Raw genomic sequence first — 15644 nt, 5'->3', positions numbered from 1 at the left:
TGTTATTATTCCACCAATTTGCCTGTTCTGATAAAAAAGTCAGTTTGTTGCACTACCAGGTTGCATGAGTAACAGAGCAGAATGTGACCCTATACCTAAAATTACTCTTGGAGTTTAACTATCTGTAGAATTTACTCGGCAGTAATTAGCATAGTACTAATTACACTGGAGTAACAGTTTAGGGAGAGCAATTAGGATGTACTGTGCCTGCAGGACTCAGATTTCTACTGCAAACCAAGTGGACACATTGAATTTCTAGAAACCAGACATGTCCATAAAATGGTAAATTACAAATAACATCCACTGAATTAAAAGGCCAGAAGTTTATAATTCTCTAAATTTTGTTCTCTGATAATCATTACACTGTATGCTATTTTTAATAGCCTAATTTAGGCACTCTATTTAATAAGCTACATAAAATAGATTTACGTCCTTCCACTAGAAAGAAATCAATTCTTCAGGCCATACTTGTCATTTATATCATAAAGGATATTTTAGTTCCAAGGAATTAGTTATCCTGATTTCTATATTAATGGCAAGTTGCAATACCAGAAGTGACACAAGAATTAGATTATCTTTTTAAAATAAGTGAATTATACTGAAGACATTTAATATATTTCGTGTCACTCCACATTGTGGCTCCATGACAGTAACATCTTTCCCTTCCCCCCCCCTCCCCCCTCTCTGCAAAGGCCCACCTCCTCACGGGTGACTATGGAAGGTCAAGTAGCAAGTCTCATTAAGTAAACACCTCTCGTATTTTTGAAACAAAAGGAGGAGCTGCCTCCTTCCTACCCTCCATACCTAGAAAAAAAGCAAATGAAAACAAACCCCAAACCTCCTTTTACTTGCTTAACTAGGTATTTGTAAAATTGTGTCACAAAAATGCACAGTGAAAATGACTGATTAGTATTAATAATTCACATATAGAGCTGAGGTCATGACTTGTCATGTTTGGCATTGTTTTTCCTCATGGTGATCCTGGCTGGTTACTTTCAGCAGTGGCTCAGTTTTTGAAGAAAAAAATGATGAACTCTGCAGCAGAGTTTAGCCTCTGACCAGGGGCATCACACATCTGTGGCATTTTTTAAATGAAGCTGGCAACTGCATGGACATTGAAAATGCAGATTACACTTACAGTGTCTAGACTTTCATATATGTGCTCAGTTACAATTAAGTGAAGCAAAAAGTGTACATATTATCCCTACTGCTATTCTGTTGCTACAGAGCCGCAAATGTGAAAAGCAATACCTTGAAATAAAGACTTCTTTGTTGCCCCTAGTCTACATAGCAGCACAGTTTAAGTGAACACTAAAACTGTGGTTGAGATGCTCGTTTTATTTTTCCCCAAAGATGTAAACATCAGTCCCAGTGTCGTAAACTTTGCTGTATAGGATGAGACAGACGATCTGAGGCAGGCTGACTATCAGACACTAGTGACAGAAGCTTGCAGGCAGTTACCAGGTTTCTGCAGTTTCTCAGCTTCACTCGTGGGTGGGTCTGCAGTGGCTCGGAAGCTGAATGCCGGGCCTGCGCCACCATGTGCAGGGCTCAGAGCGGGGTTCTGACGTCTGTTGCTTTCAACAATACTTGAAGTGTTGGATGCCAGGCTCTCACGAGTACTGGAATGGAAAAGAAATATATATACACACTCATATATGACATGCCTATATATCTATCGACCAGACAGGAAAGGAGAACAGAGTGTTTTATAATAGGTTTCCTGTGTTTGTATGTAATGTCACATCAATGAAACATCTCATTTTGACAGTACACATATGTTACTCCTAAAACACATCCCAGAGGTGCTCAGCAGTCATCATACCATAACACAGGTATAGCACTCAGCACGGCTGAACCTGTCACACAAACTGTAAGCTGAACCAGTATCAAGCATCTGGATTTTTCACTCAAGGAAATAGCTTCCATCTTGAACCTGGAATGTGCTAGTTTTCCTTCCTGACTGGTGCAGTTTTGCACAAAGTAGCTTCATCAAATCAGCTCTGTGACTAAGCAGGGTTAGGACAGCAATCATATAACACAGTATCCTCTGTTGTCTCCTCTACTACCTATGTTTTTGTACACAAAATATTAAATAAAAGTTTTACCTTACATTAAACCCACAATGCTTCTAAACACAACACTTCAATTATGCTTTGCAGCTGAGAGATTGCAACTTACCAAGATAATGAGAAATCTTAACTGCCTGGTCTGTGATCTTGCCCTGGACAACAACTACTGCTGCTATTTCATTCACAAAATGGACAATGTTCCTTTAGTTCTAACATATCATTTAACCACAAGAGTAACAGGACACTTAACACTTTTGAAGATTAGGCCTTTTAATGATACATCTAATTATGAATGCAGAGAAGCTTGTATTTTAGTCTACAGCTTTTAAAAAGCTCAGCCATGACATGCTAAGGGTACTTTTATCAGTACTGCTGTTTCTGTTCTCCTTACACTATTAAATAATTTTTGATCTCTAAATAATGTGTGCCTGTTCAGGAACAGATTTGTTTTCAAACATCCATGTGGCCGCCCGGTCATGTATCCTTCACCTGTATCCCTACTTCTTTGTAAAATGACATCACCACTTGCTATGGAGATGTTTACAGAATACATTTAGAGGACTGAATGCAGTTATTAAATAAGCACTAGGAACAAGGATACTAATGACAAAAGTTTCATAGTCAGTTTAAAGTCAACCTAAATTTACCTGCTACTGAAAGGGGTAGCTCTTGCCTGCCTTGTGTGGACCTGACCCTGCCACATGTTTCTGCTGCATCCCTGACTAAGCCTTGCAGGCAGCCAGACAGATCAGGGACTGCACTCAGTTAAATACTAGCCCTAAGAAAAAAAAAAAAAAAAAAAAAAAAAGAGATTAGTCCTAGCATCAAGGGAAGAGTAGGAATGCACAGCTTTAAATGTGGCAGGGGAGAAATGTGTCAGTGCATGGCATAAGGGAAGGAAAAAACACTGTTCCTAGTCGTCAGGACAGATTTAAATAATCTTAAACTGAGTCTGGAAAATCAATGAGGCTTTTAGGAGAACTCTCATAGATCTTTTAAACTGGTCAAAATGGATGGTACCGATATTCTTCTGCCAGTGATTGCTTTATTGTCCATAGTTCCAAAGAGCTGTGATGGGTGACACACAGACTAAATGATTCCTGTGAGCTGCAATGAGGTATGGTGCACTTCTCTTGCTCATTTTTTTATTTCTCTCCCTCTGCTTTTTAATGAAAATAGATGCAAATCTTAGTTTTCAGAGATGATTTAGTATTGTATCATTCTTTTTGGGACCACCAATTCCAGATCTTCAGACATGCTCAAGTCTGATATTACAAAGTGACCATTACAACATGTATACACAAAAACTGCATTGAAAATTTTGCATGCAGAGTAATGTCAAAATTAGCTTTCTTTAGGTGACAAAGGAGCAACAGTATTATATAAGCACTAAAAATAAAGGAATAAAATTAATCATGACAGCTAACGTTTACTATATATAACTTGCATAAAAGCAATGCATGAAAAATTGTGAGGCCTTTTTTCCCCTGTGATGATTAATATCTTCACACAGTTTGCACACAAATACTTTGGAAGTCAAATGACCATTACAAATCTCTTTAACTGCAGCCATTTCTTTCTGATTTTTTTTCACTGTCCTTTTTTCAATTTATCAGACTTTAAAAATATTTTTTTTTCTTTTATAGTGTGAAATTGGTAATTTTGATTCCCCAAACAATGTTGCATACTTCAGTTTGAATGAAAAGATACCACCCCACCTCAGGAAGCAGAGTTACATAACCAGTGGAAGCTAGAAGACTATACATCACTATATGCACAACCTGTTCTTATATTCTTCCCATGGCACCTTTTGAAGGACAGTGTCACACCTGGCTGAATCTTACCAGATGGATGCTGGATGGCTACTCTGTATTTCCTGGAAAAGGGCTGTCGAGTACATTTTTTATTATAAGGTGGGATAATAATAACAACATGGTACATTTAGCCAAAGGGCTGTATTCATCCTCAGTTCAATTTATTTTTGGCGACTTATGTAAAGAAGTGACCCAAACTCAGCAAAATCACCACATTTAATAATTTTCATGCAAAGCTTATGAAAAAGCTTTGAAATATCCTATCCTATCCTATCCTGACTATATGCCACTCTCCCAAAACAAAGTACCCAGAGTACAAAGTACTAAAACAGAATGCTTTGGCTTGTTTTTTTAAAGCTTATTTTATGTGACCTTGCCAAAAAATGGCATTTGTTAATAAGTAAACAGTAAATTTAAAAAAAAAAAAAGGATTTGTGGAACACAAATGTAATTGAAAGTTGCTCATCTGTTTCCCTTATGATTTAAACAAGGTGGTAGAGCAGCACTAAATCCAGTATGCTCACCACATCCTGTTCTCTTGCTAGCTAAGTTTAACATAAACAGAAATTTTAGCTTTTGTGTAAATAATTAGGGAAGAAAATGCCTACCATTGCATTAATCAGAAACACAAGTTTGATATGCAGATAGCATACAAAACAGTAGTACAAGAACTGCTTTTTAATCCAGCTGATACCCTGTCCTGGAGGTGACTCTCATACTCTGGAGTGAGACCAGCTGAGCAAGAAGCAAACACCACAACATACTCCCCCACAAAAACTGACTGCAAGTATAGCACTTCGACTACTGGAAGACATCGCATTTAAAAAAGAAAAGTGCAAACAGTTTCATACAACAGATCTATGTGAGAAAGATGTCAGGCATCTGCAGAACAATCAATAACATAAATTCAAAGCCTTCTCAAGCTTCTTTTTTAGAGTGGACTCAGTGTTAATGGTATGATTTACTCAAATAATTTTTCAGGTTTTTTTGCTCAGAAAAAAATATACATTTGTTAGAATCCTGCTCTAGTTTGATACATCATTGCAAGCTGCATTAGGCTCTCTAATTTCTCTCTTGTCATTAACATAAGTGGGAGTAACCATCAAATCCAAAGGAATTTCTTCCAGAGTGACAGGACTTCAACTGAAATTGAAATTTAGTCCTGTGTAGAAACAGGAAATCCTTCACATGCCTGAGAGCGTTTGCTATTGATATAAAAAATATATAAACTTCTAAGGAACAAGAACACCATTTACAGGGGAAAATTAAAAAGTGACAAAAAAACCCAAAAAACCCCAGTTTTTTCACATAATACAAAATCATTCTTGGAGGTTTTATTTTTAAACACAGGCAATAAATAATTTAAGCTTAAGTAAGCCACTCTAAGAGAACTACTACTGTAAATTATTTCTGTGTTCTTAGAGTCATTGTTCTGAACTCTGATGAGTTGCTATGCAGGCCAAACAAAACAGGTCATGCTCCATTCCATCAAGGACTGCCAAAGGTCAGACAGACAAGGAAGAAGGCTAGCATAAAGGATTCTTAACCTGGAAATGAACTTTTGAAATCTCCAGGGCAGGGAATGCAACAACTCTCTCCTCCCTACATTTATAAGACTTGTAGCACACTGAGACTTCCATGATGCCTGAAATCCCTGGAATAGTAATTACTAGCCAGCACCACCACATGCAAACATCTGGACTCCCTTTCCAAGTATCTTAGACAAGGCACCTCTCTCTCAACAGTGGTAAGTCACATCTGAAGTTCAAACATCCTGAGCACTTTTAATTTGTAGTGGCTATTCCAGTCTCACCAGTTTGAAATGGTGACTAGATACACTTCCAAAATTTTTGAAGAAAACAAACAAGATTATGCCACCTGGTCATGCCTAGTCTTTCCATTAGTCTTGTTGATGGTGTCTTAAAGGGAAAGGGAAGAGTATGCAGGAGCTCATCCCTTTTATTCTAAAAGCAAACACAAGTTTAATACAGAAAAAAAAGGATACAGGGAGATTTTCAGCAAACAGAAAATGAACTAATACAGAGTCAATGCCACAAATGGCCATTGGTTTCTTACTGTATGGTAGGAAACCCACACATCTGAATAGAGGATTCCAGAGCTGTAGAAAAAACACTGTCTGAAAATGTGTGAAATTTTTAAATACAGCCCCACATTCTGTCACCAATATCACATACCCATAAAAGCATAAATGGAACTTCCTAGTCTGTAAAGCTGCAATGAATGTGACAGTCCTACCGTGGAGAGTTGAACCCGCTGTCCACTGTAATGCTGCTGCTGTCCATGCTGTCCAGGCGGGCCGAGTGGGTGGCTCTCTGGTTGTTGCTGTTTTCTGTTTCCTTCGGGGCGAGAAGAGTAAGATTCTTCTCAAACTTTCGCTGTAGATCCCTTTCCTTTTCTCTCTCTAGGAGCCATTGCATCGTACCAACGTCATCCCTGTTCTTTTCTTCCTCAGCATTTTTGTTGGTTCCTTCCTCTGAGTCATCATCATCAGATACGTTGTAGTAGTCAAAGGAGGCCTCCTGGTTCCCGGTTGTCTCTTGCTGTCTCTGAGAAACAGGCATGACTTGTGTGACTGAGGTTACCATCGCTTGTTCAAGTTTCTCACATCTGACGGGCAATGTGTCAGAGGGGGTCTTTTGATGGGGCTTTAGCAGAGGGGTGTTAGACTTATGATAACTATTCACAGAAAGAGTGTTGTGCAGAGGCTTAAAGAGTGTATCCTTGCTAAATATTTCTTTCCTTTTATCAAGGCTGCTTGATTCAGTGCTATGGTGTTGAACCAGCCGCCCATTAGCAATCACCTCTGGAGTTTGGCCAGCAATCACTGTACCACTGCTTGGGCCCTTTGGGGACTCCTCCTTGTGCACCCCAGGCTCCCTAGCAATATGTTGAGACTGTCTTTCTGTGGGAGTCATTTTTTTTAGCCCATCTGTCCCTGTTAGTGTATCGTGATCCTCTTTATTCTTTCCCAGTGGTGATGGAGCAGTAAGCACAGTCTCACTGGATGTGTTGCACTGAAAATAGTCATCAACTGCAGATTTTGTTGTGCAGGAGTTGAGCTCACTATATGATGGCAAATTCTCCGTAGGCTTGCCTTGTTCCAATAGGCTACAAGAACTGGGGGTTTCTACACTGCCACCGGCTTTTTCAGGGATGCAAGTCTCTTTGTAGCTTGCGGATGAAATTAGAGCCCTTTGATGACTGAGCGACTGAGATGGCCTTAAGGTACTATCATCAATGTAGGTTTGGCTAGTTGTTTGGTCATCTGGGCTACAGCCTTCACCTATATCTTCAGGTGTGCCTAAAGCAGCTGAGCCCAGAGGTCCCTTGGAGTTATCCATGGATCTAGACCTTTCTTTAGCCTTACTGGACCGCTCATTCCTTGATCTTCTATCCTGTGTATGGCTGTGGCTCCGATGGACCTTGGAGTGGGAGCTTCCCCTGGAAGGTTCAGGGAAAGGCATTTCAGTTCTTCTTTTGGCCAGTTCACCAGACACATCCCACTCTGGTGTCATGGGAAAGTGAGATTCAATCATATTAGGATTGCTGTGCATTATATAATTATCTCCCTTGTGTTCTATTATAAAACAGCCTTCCCGTGGGGATCGAGTCAAGGGATCATAGAACTCATACTCCCTTTCAGCAGGTATATCCAAATGAGAGCCATCTGATGGGTCTCCTTTGGACACCCGGGTCTTGCTGTGTGACCTCGATTTCCCATGAGACTTCCTGTGATTCCTGCTCTTTTTACTTCGTCCACTGTGGTGAGCTGAAGACCCTGCTTTGCTTCGTTGAGCTTTTTCTTCTTCAAGTTTCTTCATTAGTGCAGTGTGTCTCATGACATTTTCCACAGTCAAGTCTGGGTTAATGCGCCTAATAATCTCCATTTCTACCTCTCTAGGTATAGTGGTAGGGGTGTCCTCGTCCCTTAGCGGCCACTCCTCTGGAGGAAACTGGGCAGAGAAATTTGCCAACTGTTTGGTCTTATCCTTCTTAAAACTTAATCGGAATAATTTGAGTCCAAATTTCTTAGACTGCTTTTCTACATCCTTAGGTTTTGTGAGTGTCTCTGATTTATATGAAAAATTGACAGTACTTTTACTTTTCTCAGTAGGTGGGACCTGACATAATGAAGGAGGACAGTATGAGTCTTTACAGTCTTTTGCTGATTTCCTCTGTAGGGTAGATGCATGCATGCTGTGCATGTCTTCTCTGCAACAATGGCAGGAGTCGCAGTGGTTTTTGGGTAGTGTTCGGTCCCTGACACACCCTGAGGTGGAGGGAGTTATAGTTCCTTGTTGTGGAGAGGTACATTGAGACCTGTCAGGTATCCTCTCATCCAAATGGTACCATTTACTGTTAGTTCTTATGAGAGATGGTGTTATAAAGTAAGTCTGTGGGGTTACAATGAAATAACCATCCGGAGTTGGGTATATTTTCCTCTCCCGTACAAGCATATTCAAAGTATGTCGAAGGATTTCTGGACTGGGTGTTGGAACTCCTAGAAATAACAGTAAACACGTATCAGGAAATGCATAAAACTGTGTAGGACTCTCTGGTTTCCCCCTCCCAACAAAAAGCTAGTTTTCCCAATGTGCAAGCTGGAATATGCTGAACAAACATAAAGCATTTTATTAGGCATACTCTTCTCCGTTTATTTCTCCACCTATCTCCTACATTTCAGACATATCAATTGTTAATTAAATAGTAGGCCATTAATAAAGTGCTAAAAAAAAACCCCAAGAGAACTTCTAGTCACTTCCAGTGTGCAGGTGACCTTAAGCTACAAGATGGAATCACCGAAAATCAGAGTGTCAAGGGAAATATTCTACTTTTATTCTTCTTCCAACAAAACATTTATATCCAAATTCACCAGAACTATTCTTATAATGCCTTGTCACATATAAAGCAGTAGGTATTTGTTACTTTAGATGCCTAAACTGCTTTTCCCACAAAATACTACACAGAAAAAAAAAAAAAAAAGCAGTTCCTCAAACTGTCCCTTTATCACAAACCTGATTTAACTGATTTGCTCTCCCATTAAAATGTTTCAACTACATCAGCTGCTTCAAAACAGAGACATCCTGAATGATACAGTTCATCTTACCCAGAAAGTCTTTTCCATTAGGCTGGAAGTTAGAGATTTAGCTCCTAAAAATTTGCTTCTCAGAGATCCCTATCTTTCAGGTGAGACGTGTGGGACACTATCTAAGGGCATGTACTGCATACCGAGAGAAGGACAAGTACGACTACCCCACATCAATGGCATATGGGAGACTTGGCACTGTGAGCCAGATCCTTCCCATTACCAGTGCACCTGCTGGATTCAGTGGTGCTTGACCAAGTCTTCAATACTTCATTAGATAAAACACTAAGCAGCATGTTGTATATAGGAGTAAGTTCCATCTACAGCTAAGGAAAAAAGAACTTTAGTTCACAAGCTAGTTTTAAAAAGTTTGTTTATGCTTAAGAAAAAACTTAAATTCTTCCATGTTACAAGTGGAAAAAGCTATCTTCAATCAATAAATTTTGTTTAACTAAAATGCATTTTAATTCTGAGTACTAGTCTGATTTACATTTTTAGAATTAAAGACTTTTTTTTTTTTCAAACACTTGGATGCCCTATTTTAGAAAAAGTTATAATTATTTATTCTGGGTCTTAGTTTTAAACAAAAGTAATTTAGGAAAAATAAAAGACTCAGAGAGCAACTTAGTCTGGAAGAGAAGTAATCTGGTTAGCACCTCTACTCAAATCCTGGCCAATTTAGATGAGGGTGGTCAGGACCTTGTCAAGTCAAACTCTGTCTTGAAGAACAGAATTTCAATGCATGCAAAAACATTTCAGTGAAGCATACACTTTTTACAAAAACACTTCACTGAGAAATCTCAGCTGGGGTACCTCCCCCAAACACAGTATCTCCAGGAGCACACAGTGTCTGCTCACCAACTCTTCTCCAAAACGTCAAAGGTTGGAGACTCTGATTTCTTTGTGACAGCAACACCCATTAAAAACAACAAGAAAAAGAGAATTTGGACTAATTCCTTAACTCATCCTGTTTCTCACAAGTGGGTTGGAGGCAACATATTCTTATGTCTGACTTTGAGTGTTGTTTGAACTTAGAGACATGACCATACTACTCATATCCATCACTAAAATCTTAAAATGGAAACAGCAAAAGGTTAGGAACAACATGGACACGAGTGAAATCAGTTACAACACAAAAGGCACCAGGAAGAAGTACACAAGGACGTGCTAATTTTGACTGGGGTAGAGTTAATACAGTTCATAGGGCTGAAATATTGGGGCATCTGTGGACACAGGAAGTGAGAGGCCAAGATATGTTATAATTTGAGAGCATAAATGAGAATGAAAATTAGAAAAAGAAATGGAGAATCAGGAACTTGCATTTTCTTCCCTTTACATGCAGGTGTCCACAATTTCTGAAATAATCTGAGTGAGAGTAACAAAGATCCCCAGAACCTCCAGATGAGTTAACATGACAGAAACAACAACAGGTGGGAAAAGTTAAAATCCAGAGAGCTGGGGGAAAAAAAGGACTATTTGTCCCTAGCCAGAATTCTGAATCTCTCTGGACTAAGTAAACAATGGCTGGGTTTCCTGTGGATTATGAAGCAAAGCAGGCTGTCCTCTGCATGAGCTTTTGATAGCACACAGGAACATGAAGAGTGATTTCAATCCCTGTAACAACCAGTGGTCACCTAACTCTTCATTCCTGCAGTGGAGCTGCTGTGTCTGCTTGGGCAAGGCCACCCCTTTGACATTATGATGTGCATCACAACAAGATGAGGATGACTGCAAAACTCAAGCTCATTTGTTTCTCCATCCCATGCTGAATATGCACTGCAGGGTCCAACCATGGTCCAAGTCAGGTGCACCTGCTCTCCAGCAGCCACCCTCTCTTCCCCCACACCAACAACCTGCCCCACCCACTGCACTTTTCAGCTTACAAGTAAAGACTCCAACACGTACTTACCTTTGTGAGAACCTTGATTTTTATCCTTATTTTACTAAAAAGACTTTTCTTAACATACTGTTTTGAAAACATCACAACACAAATAAAAGGGATGAAAGTACTTCTCCTGGGAGCTTAGAGAAAAGTTAGGGAAAGAGATTGAAATGGATGTACTGATGTTTTACAACAATTTAGGCAAAAATGCACTGCAAATACATGGTAAAAATAATAGTATGTATTTTTCACCCAGTAAACCATAAGGGCTACAATGTGTTGGGTGAGTCCCTAAACACTGGATGCACAGTAGTTACATTAACTGAGTAACTCCTGTGAATGGAGAATGTGCAGATAAACACCAAGGAAAAAAAATCAGCATGCCTGGCAGTCAATGATGCTGTAAAGTTAATTGTCAGCCTTTTCTCTGGAGTTGAAGCCTATCACTTTTTATCACTCCCAGCATACAGTCCATGCTGTGGTTCACTAAGCCAGCAGGGATGACAGCAGATGCAGATCTTGGAAGCTCAGCACTGTCAGCTAAGGGTAGCTATGGGTTTTATTCCAGGCTCTTTTAGGTACTTACAAAAGCAGAAACAGACCCAAACTCAGCTTAGGCTTTCCTGCATGGCAGACAGGAGCAATGACATTAAAAAAGGAACAATGGGATCCAGAGTGAATACAGATTTCTTGGCTTTCTCAAGACTTTCCTCTTTAAAGTGGTCTGCCCACATACTGTCTATACACAGCCTACCCCCCCCGCCCCCCGCATTCAAAGGTCTCCTCATGGTCTCCCTTCCTCCATTAAATAGGAACAAGGGAAAAACCCCAGTGACTTACAGATTCTAGCCCATAAAATACTGCATGACAGCAGTGGTGTTATTTAAGATTATGTAGTGGTTTAATAATTCAAAAGCAGAAACTGTCTGGACACTGAATCATCAGACATGTACATTTTCTGTATCTCAAGAGAGTCTACTATGCCATCCACTGAGCTTCCAGACAGAAGATTATGTCTTGTTTGCTGCTCACAAAGAACACTGACCTAGAGTGAACTCAGTTAATGTAAGACACTTCTTTTAAGTGCTAAACATATAATTCATATATTTAAAGAGTGAAGTTATAAAGGTGATTGTCAGAGGAATTTGCCCGTTTTCAGAAATCTGCTTGCTTCAAAAGTAACCTAGGCCAATACACAAGTATTTTCTACACCAAAATTTTGAAAGTCTTAAAATTATTTAAACATGTATGTGGACAGAACTGGTGAGGAAAAAAAAAAAAAGACAAATAGCCTTATTAAAGGCAGCACAGACTAAGGTTTGATGTTGTCTTCATCCAGGTTCATACAAATAAGAGGTCTGGTTGCCAAACACAGAACAGGGGTCACATTCTTAGCTCCTTATACTGGATTTCAAAGATTTACATTTAATGTATGGGATTTAAACCATGGTCAATAAATTACAAAGCAGGGCTATACAAACATCTCATTGTTTAATTCTAAGTTAGAATTATGGAAGCACATGCAGGAACAGCCCTCTTGCTTTTTTAAAAACCCAACAAATAACAAAAATAAGATGTGCATTATCAATACAAACTTCTTGAATAAAATAAATTGATGAAAAATACATCTGAAGTAGTACTTAAATGGTGTTAAATCTGCTAAAATGATTTTCTCCTGAGCTGATGCTAAGGCTTAACAAGGGATAAAAGAAATACTCTGATTGGCTCATGAAATACTAGTTAAAGATGTGGAGTGGTTGCTATGTGATGTTATAAATAATTAGCATACCTTATTTCAGATAGAGCCATGGCCCAGATTTATGCCTGCACAATGGCTCAGCAAACTAGAGGGCCAGACAGCAACTGTAAGACCCTGCACTGAGGAAAAAGGTTTATTATTCTTAGGCACTTTTGAGAATAGCATCTGGGGTCTTAGGAAATTTATCTTCACCATGAAACGCAGTGAAGCATCTGTTCATTAAAGCACAAACAACACAGGCAAACAAGGGCTGCTACAGGAAGAGATACAGAGAGGTTATGTGATAATAACAGACACACCTACAGTGGTAATGCTCTTCTCTCCCTCAGAGCATCAGCACCTAGTTAGGAGAAATAGACTATCAGAATATGAGAGCACATCAGATATTTCACAATAGCCACAAAGAATACAAAGGCTCAAAAGGCTACAGCTGATTTATTACAGGGGTTTGGGCAGAAAAGTGAAAAGTGTCAGCACAAGAAGTTCTTTTTATTGGAGGAGAAAATTTTTGGATAATCCTCATACACTGAGAGAACGTGTATGCTTGCTATATTAAATATGTCGTGGCTGAGAGAGAAACGCATTTCTCTAGTGAAGGGGAAAAACTGGACAATAAAGGGTGGATTTTTTTTCTTCAAATACCTTTCTCTACATTTTGGGAAGTCAGGCTCTCCAGGTTTTTTTTGGGCTTTTTTTTTTTTTTTTTTAAATCTCAGACTTCAGAAATTCACATGTTAATGGCTAGTGGAAAAAAAAAGGCAGCAAGAGACTATGTGCTAACTTGCCTCAGGCTTCGTCTGAGCAACGTCTACAAAATAATCCAGCCAGTTGAATTGTTTTTCATGTTTGGCTCTGTCTAACAAGAATAGCATAACACACCAAGTGAACTGATAATTATGCTCCCAAGGAAACTCAAGGGATGTCACCAATATATCATTTCCACCATGCAACGTTTATATAAAAATATTGATAGAATAATTGAAAAAATACTTGCAATCTATGACATTCTTCTAGTACACAGCATACATAGAAAAGATAACTTGGGAAAAAATCATCAAAATTAATTAAGAGAATTACAACTGTGAACTTTGCCTTCTTCACATTCTAACCCTTACAATTTTTACCACTATTTTCAAAATCAGCCTGAAAAACAAAACTACAAATAGGGAGAGAAAGCCAGTATTTACAAAAGATGCTTGCAGTATTTTTTCAAAGTGCAATTATTAAATGTCAGACAACTGTTTATTCCAAACACAGCACTCAATTGAGAATGATATTTTAAATTCTCAGAACTCAGCATCAGTTATAGGAAAACACATGTAAATTTCAAGGCTTTAAGTAACTCTTGTTCTAAAATGTAAGCAAAAAAATTCCAGACATCAAAACACGGCTATGGTTAGGTTGCCTAGATGAGACTGATGCATCAGTAGTTTTTCTACTGAGGCATTTCTAATTAGCTACTTTTTGCAGCTATAAACAGGTACAATGGAGAAGTTTCTCAACTGCTTTAGAGAACTGTAAACTCAAGACACAGAATAGATAAACATCTTGCCCAGGATCACACAAAGCACAAATGAAAAAGTTCTGCTCTCTTGAGCAGTAAACCTCTGCCCAGCGCCTTAGCGCCTCAATGCAAAATGTCTCTACAAGATGCATTCTGCATGATTCACCCACTCCAGATACAGCCAGCCAGCAGAAAAGCAGCATGTTCAAGAGTATAGTCTTGTTAAACAATTCCCTTTTTGTGGTGTTACAGTATCTCTAATCCAAGACAATTTCCATTTACCATTTGATAAATATCAAATGCTGACAAGAATACCTTCTGAACAGTACACCAGCATTTGTGAACACAGCAAGTGTTCACAAAGCTCTCCAAAAACTTTCAGTTTAGTTATGGAGAGAGATGTCTTTTTTTTTGGTTGTTTTTCAAGCAAGGGTGGTGCAGAAGCAAAAGCCAGAACTGTGTCCAAGAAGGATCTGAGAACTCCTGGAAAGCAGGCTGACACAGTCCTTTCACTTTAAATATAACCTCCCCCTGAAACAGGCACATCATTGTTACTGTACTCTACTACTTGCATCAGGCCACACATTGAGAGCCTGTTGTAGGTGAAGGAAGACATGCAATTGTGTGGGAAACCTGGTCTTTAGAAGGGAGGTCTCTACAGAGACCTCCATGAGGTTACCCCTTTGGAGGCTGGACAATAACACTTGAACTGGTTGAATGATGTCAGCAGAGCCCTTATGAGTTAGCTACAACCTGCTTGAAAGCCACAAGGTGAAATGAGTTTGCTCTGGCTATGACACGTCATGCTTTGTTCTCCATAGTTACTAAAGAAGCCCTGCATTCCTTTGGCTATGATGATAAAAAAGGTTATTTTGTGAGAAAAATCACAAACAAGCTTATTCTGATACTGTCTGAAAAAAGAAACAAGCCAGTATCTTGTTGTTTAGTACACCAAGTAATTTTTATTACTTATATAAAGTCAGGAATTTGCTATGCAAAATTCACTTGAATGGTCTTATCAAAGAGAACTCAGTTCTCTATATGTTTAAGGATAAAGAACAAGTTCCAAGATTAGAACTCTAATGTCTCCTTTTACTTTTGGTTAGAATGTCAGATTAGTCAATATTCCCATCCAGAAGGTAGTGAGGATTCTTTAACTGCCTTTTTGCAGACATGTGCTCATCTGACTGATGATTTATTAATGACAGGTTACCTGGGAAGCAGGTGGTTAGGTGCTCCATTAGTGCTTCTTGTGTGACTTGTTTTCGGGCAGAGTTCATTGCTGAGATGGCCAGGCAAAGGATTTCCCCAAGTGGAATAAACTGTGACTGAGTGATGGGAGACATGCTGATGGGTGATACATCACCTGTAAAAAGACAAAAGATGTGCAATGAAGGGTTTTGTTAAAAAATCTGCTCATAGGACAAAGAGGCAGAGATACAGCTGGTGAAAATTCAGAGATCTCTAGTTTTTGTATTGAGCTGGGGATAAAATTCTTACAATGGA

General features: G+C 39.0%; 1 protein-coding gene across 4 annotated transcripts in view; it reads right to left on the bottom strand.

Annotated features, from left to right (window-relative positions):
* Nucleotides 1-722: 722 nt before the first annotated feature.
* STOX2 (storkhead box 2) overlaps nt 723-15644 on the bottom strand; it is a 138754-nt gene continuing 123832 nt past the window's right edge. For 3 of the 4 annotated variants that reach the window (XM_041480014.1, XM_041480015.1, XM_041480016.1), the window contains exons 2-4: nt 15352-15504; nt 6143-8408; nt 723-1622 (exon numbers count right to left, since the gene is read on the bottom strand). In XM_041480014.1, coding sequence (XP_041335948.1) covers nt 1427-1622; nt 6143-8408; nt 15352-15504 — 2615 coding nt within the window. In that variant the 3' untranslated portion in view covers nt 723-1426. Of the gene's footprint in view, nt 1623-6142; nt 8409-12933; nt 12975-15351; nt 15505-15644 lie in introns of those variants that run through there. The other variant, XM_041480017.1, reaches the window with a different exon arrangement.

Source organism: Pyrgilauda ruficollis, unplaced genomic scaffold (assembly GCF_017590135.1).
Source record: "Pyrgilauda ruficollis isolate IOZ18807 unplaced genomic scaffold, ASM1759013v1 scaffold5, whole genome shotgun sequence".
Taxonomy (NCBI): Eukaryota; Metazoa; Chordata; class Aves; order Passeriformes; family Passeridae; genus Pyrgilauda; species Pyrgilauda ruficollis.
The sequence above is the reverse complement of the archived record's forward strand: the minus strand, read 5'-3'. Positions and strand labels throughout refer to the sequence as shown.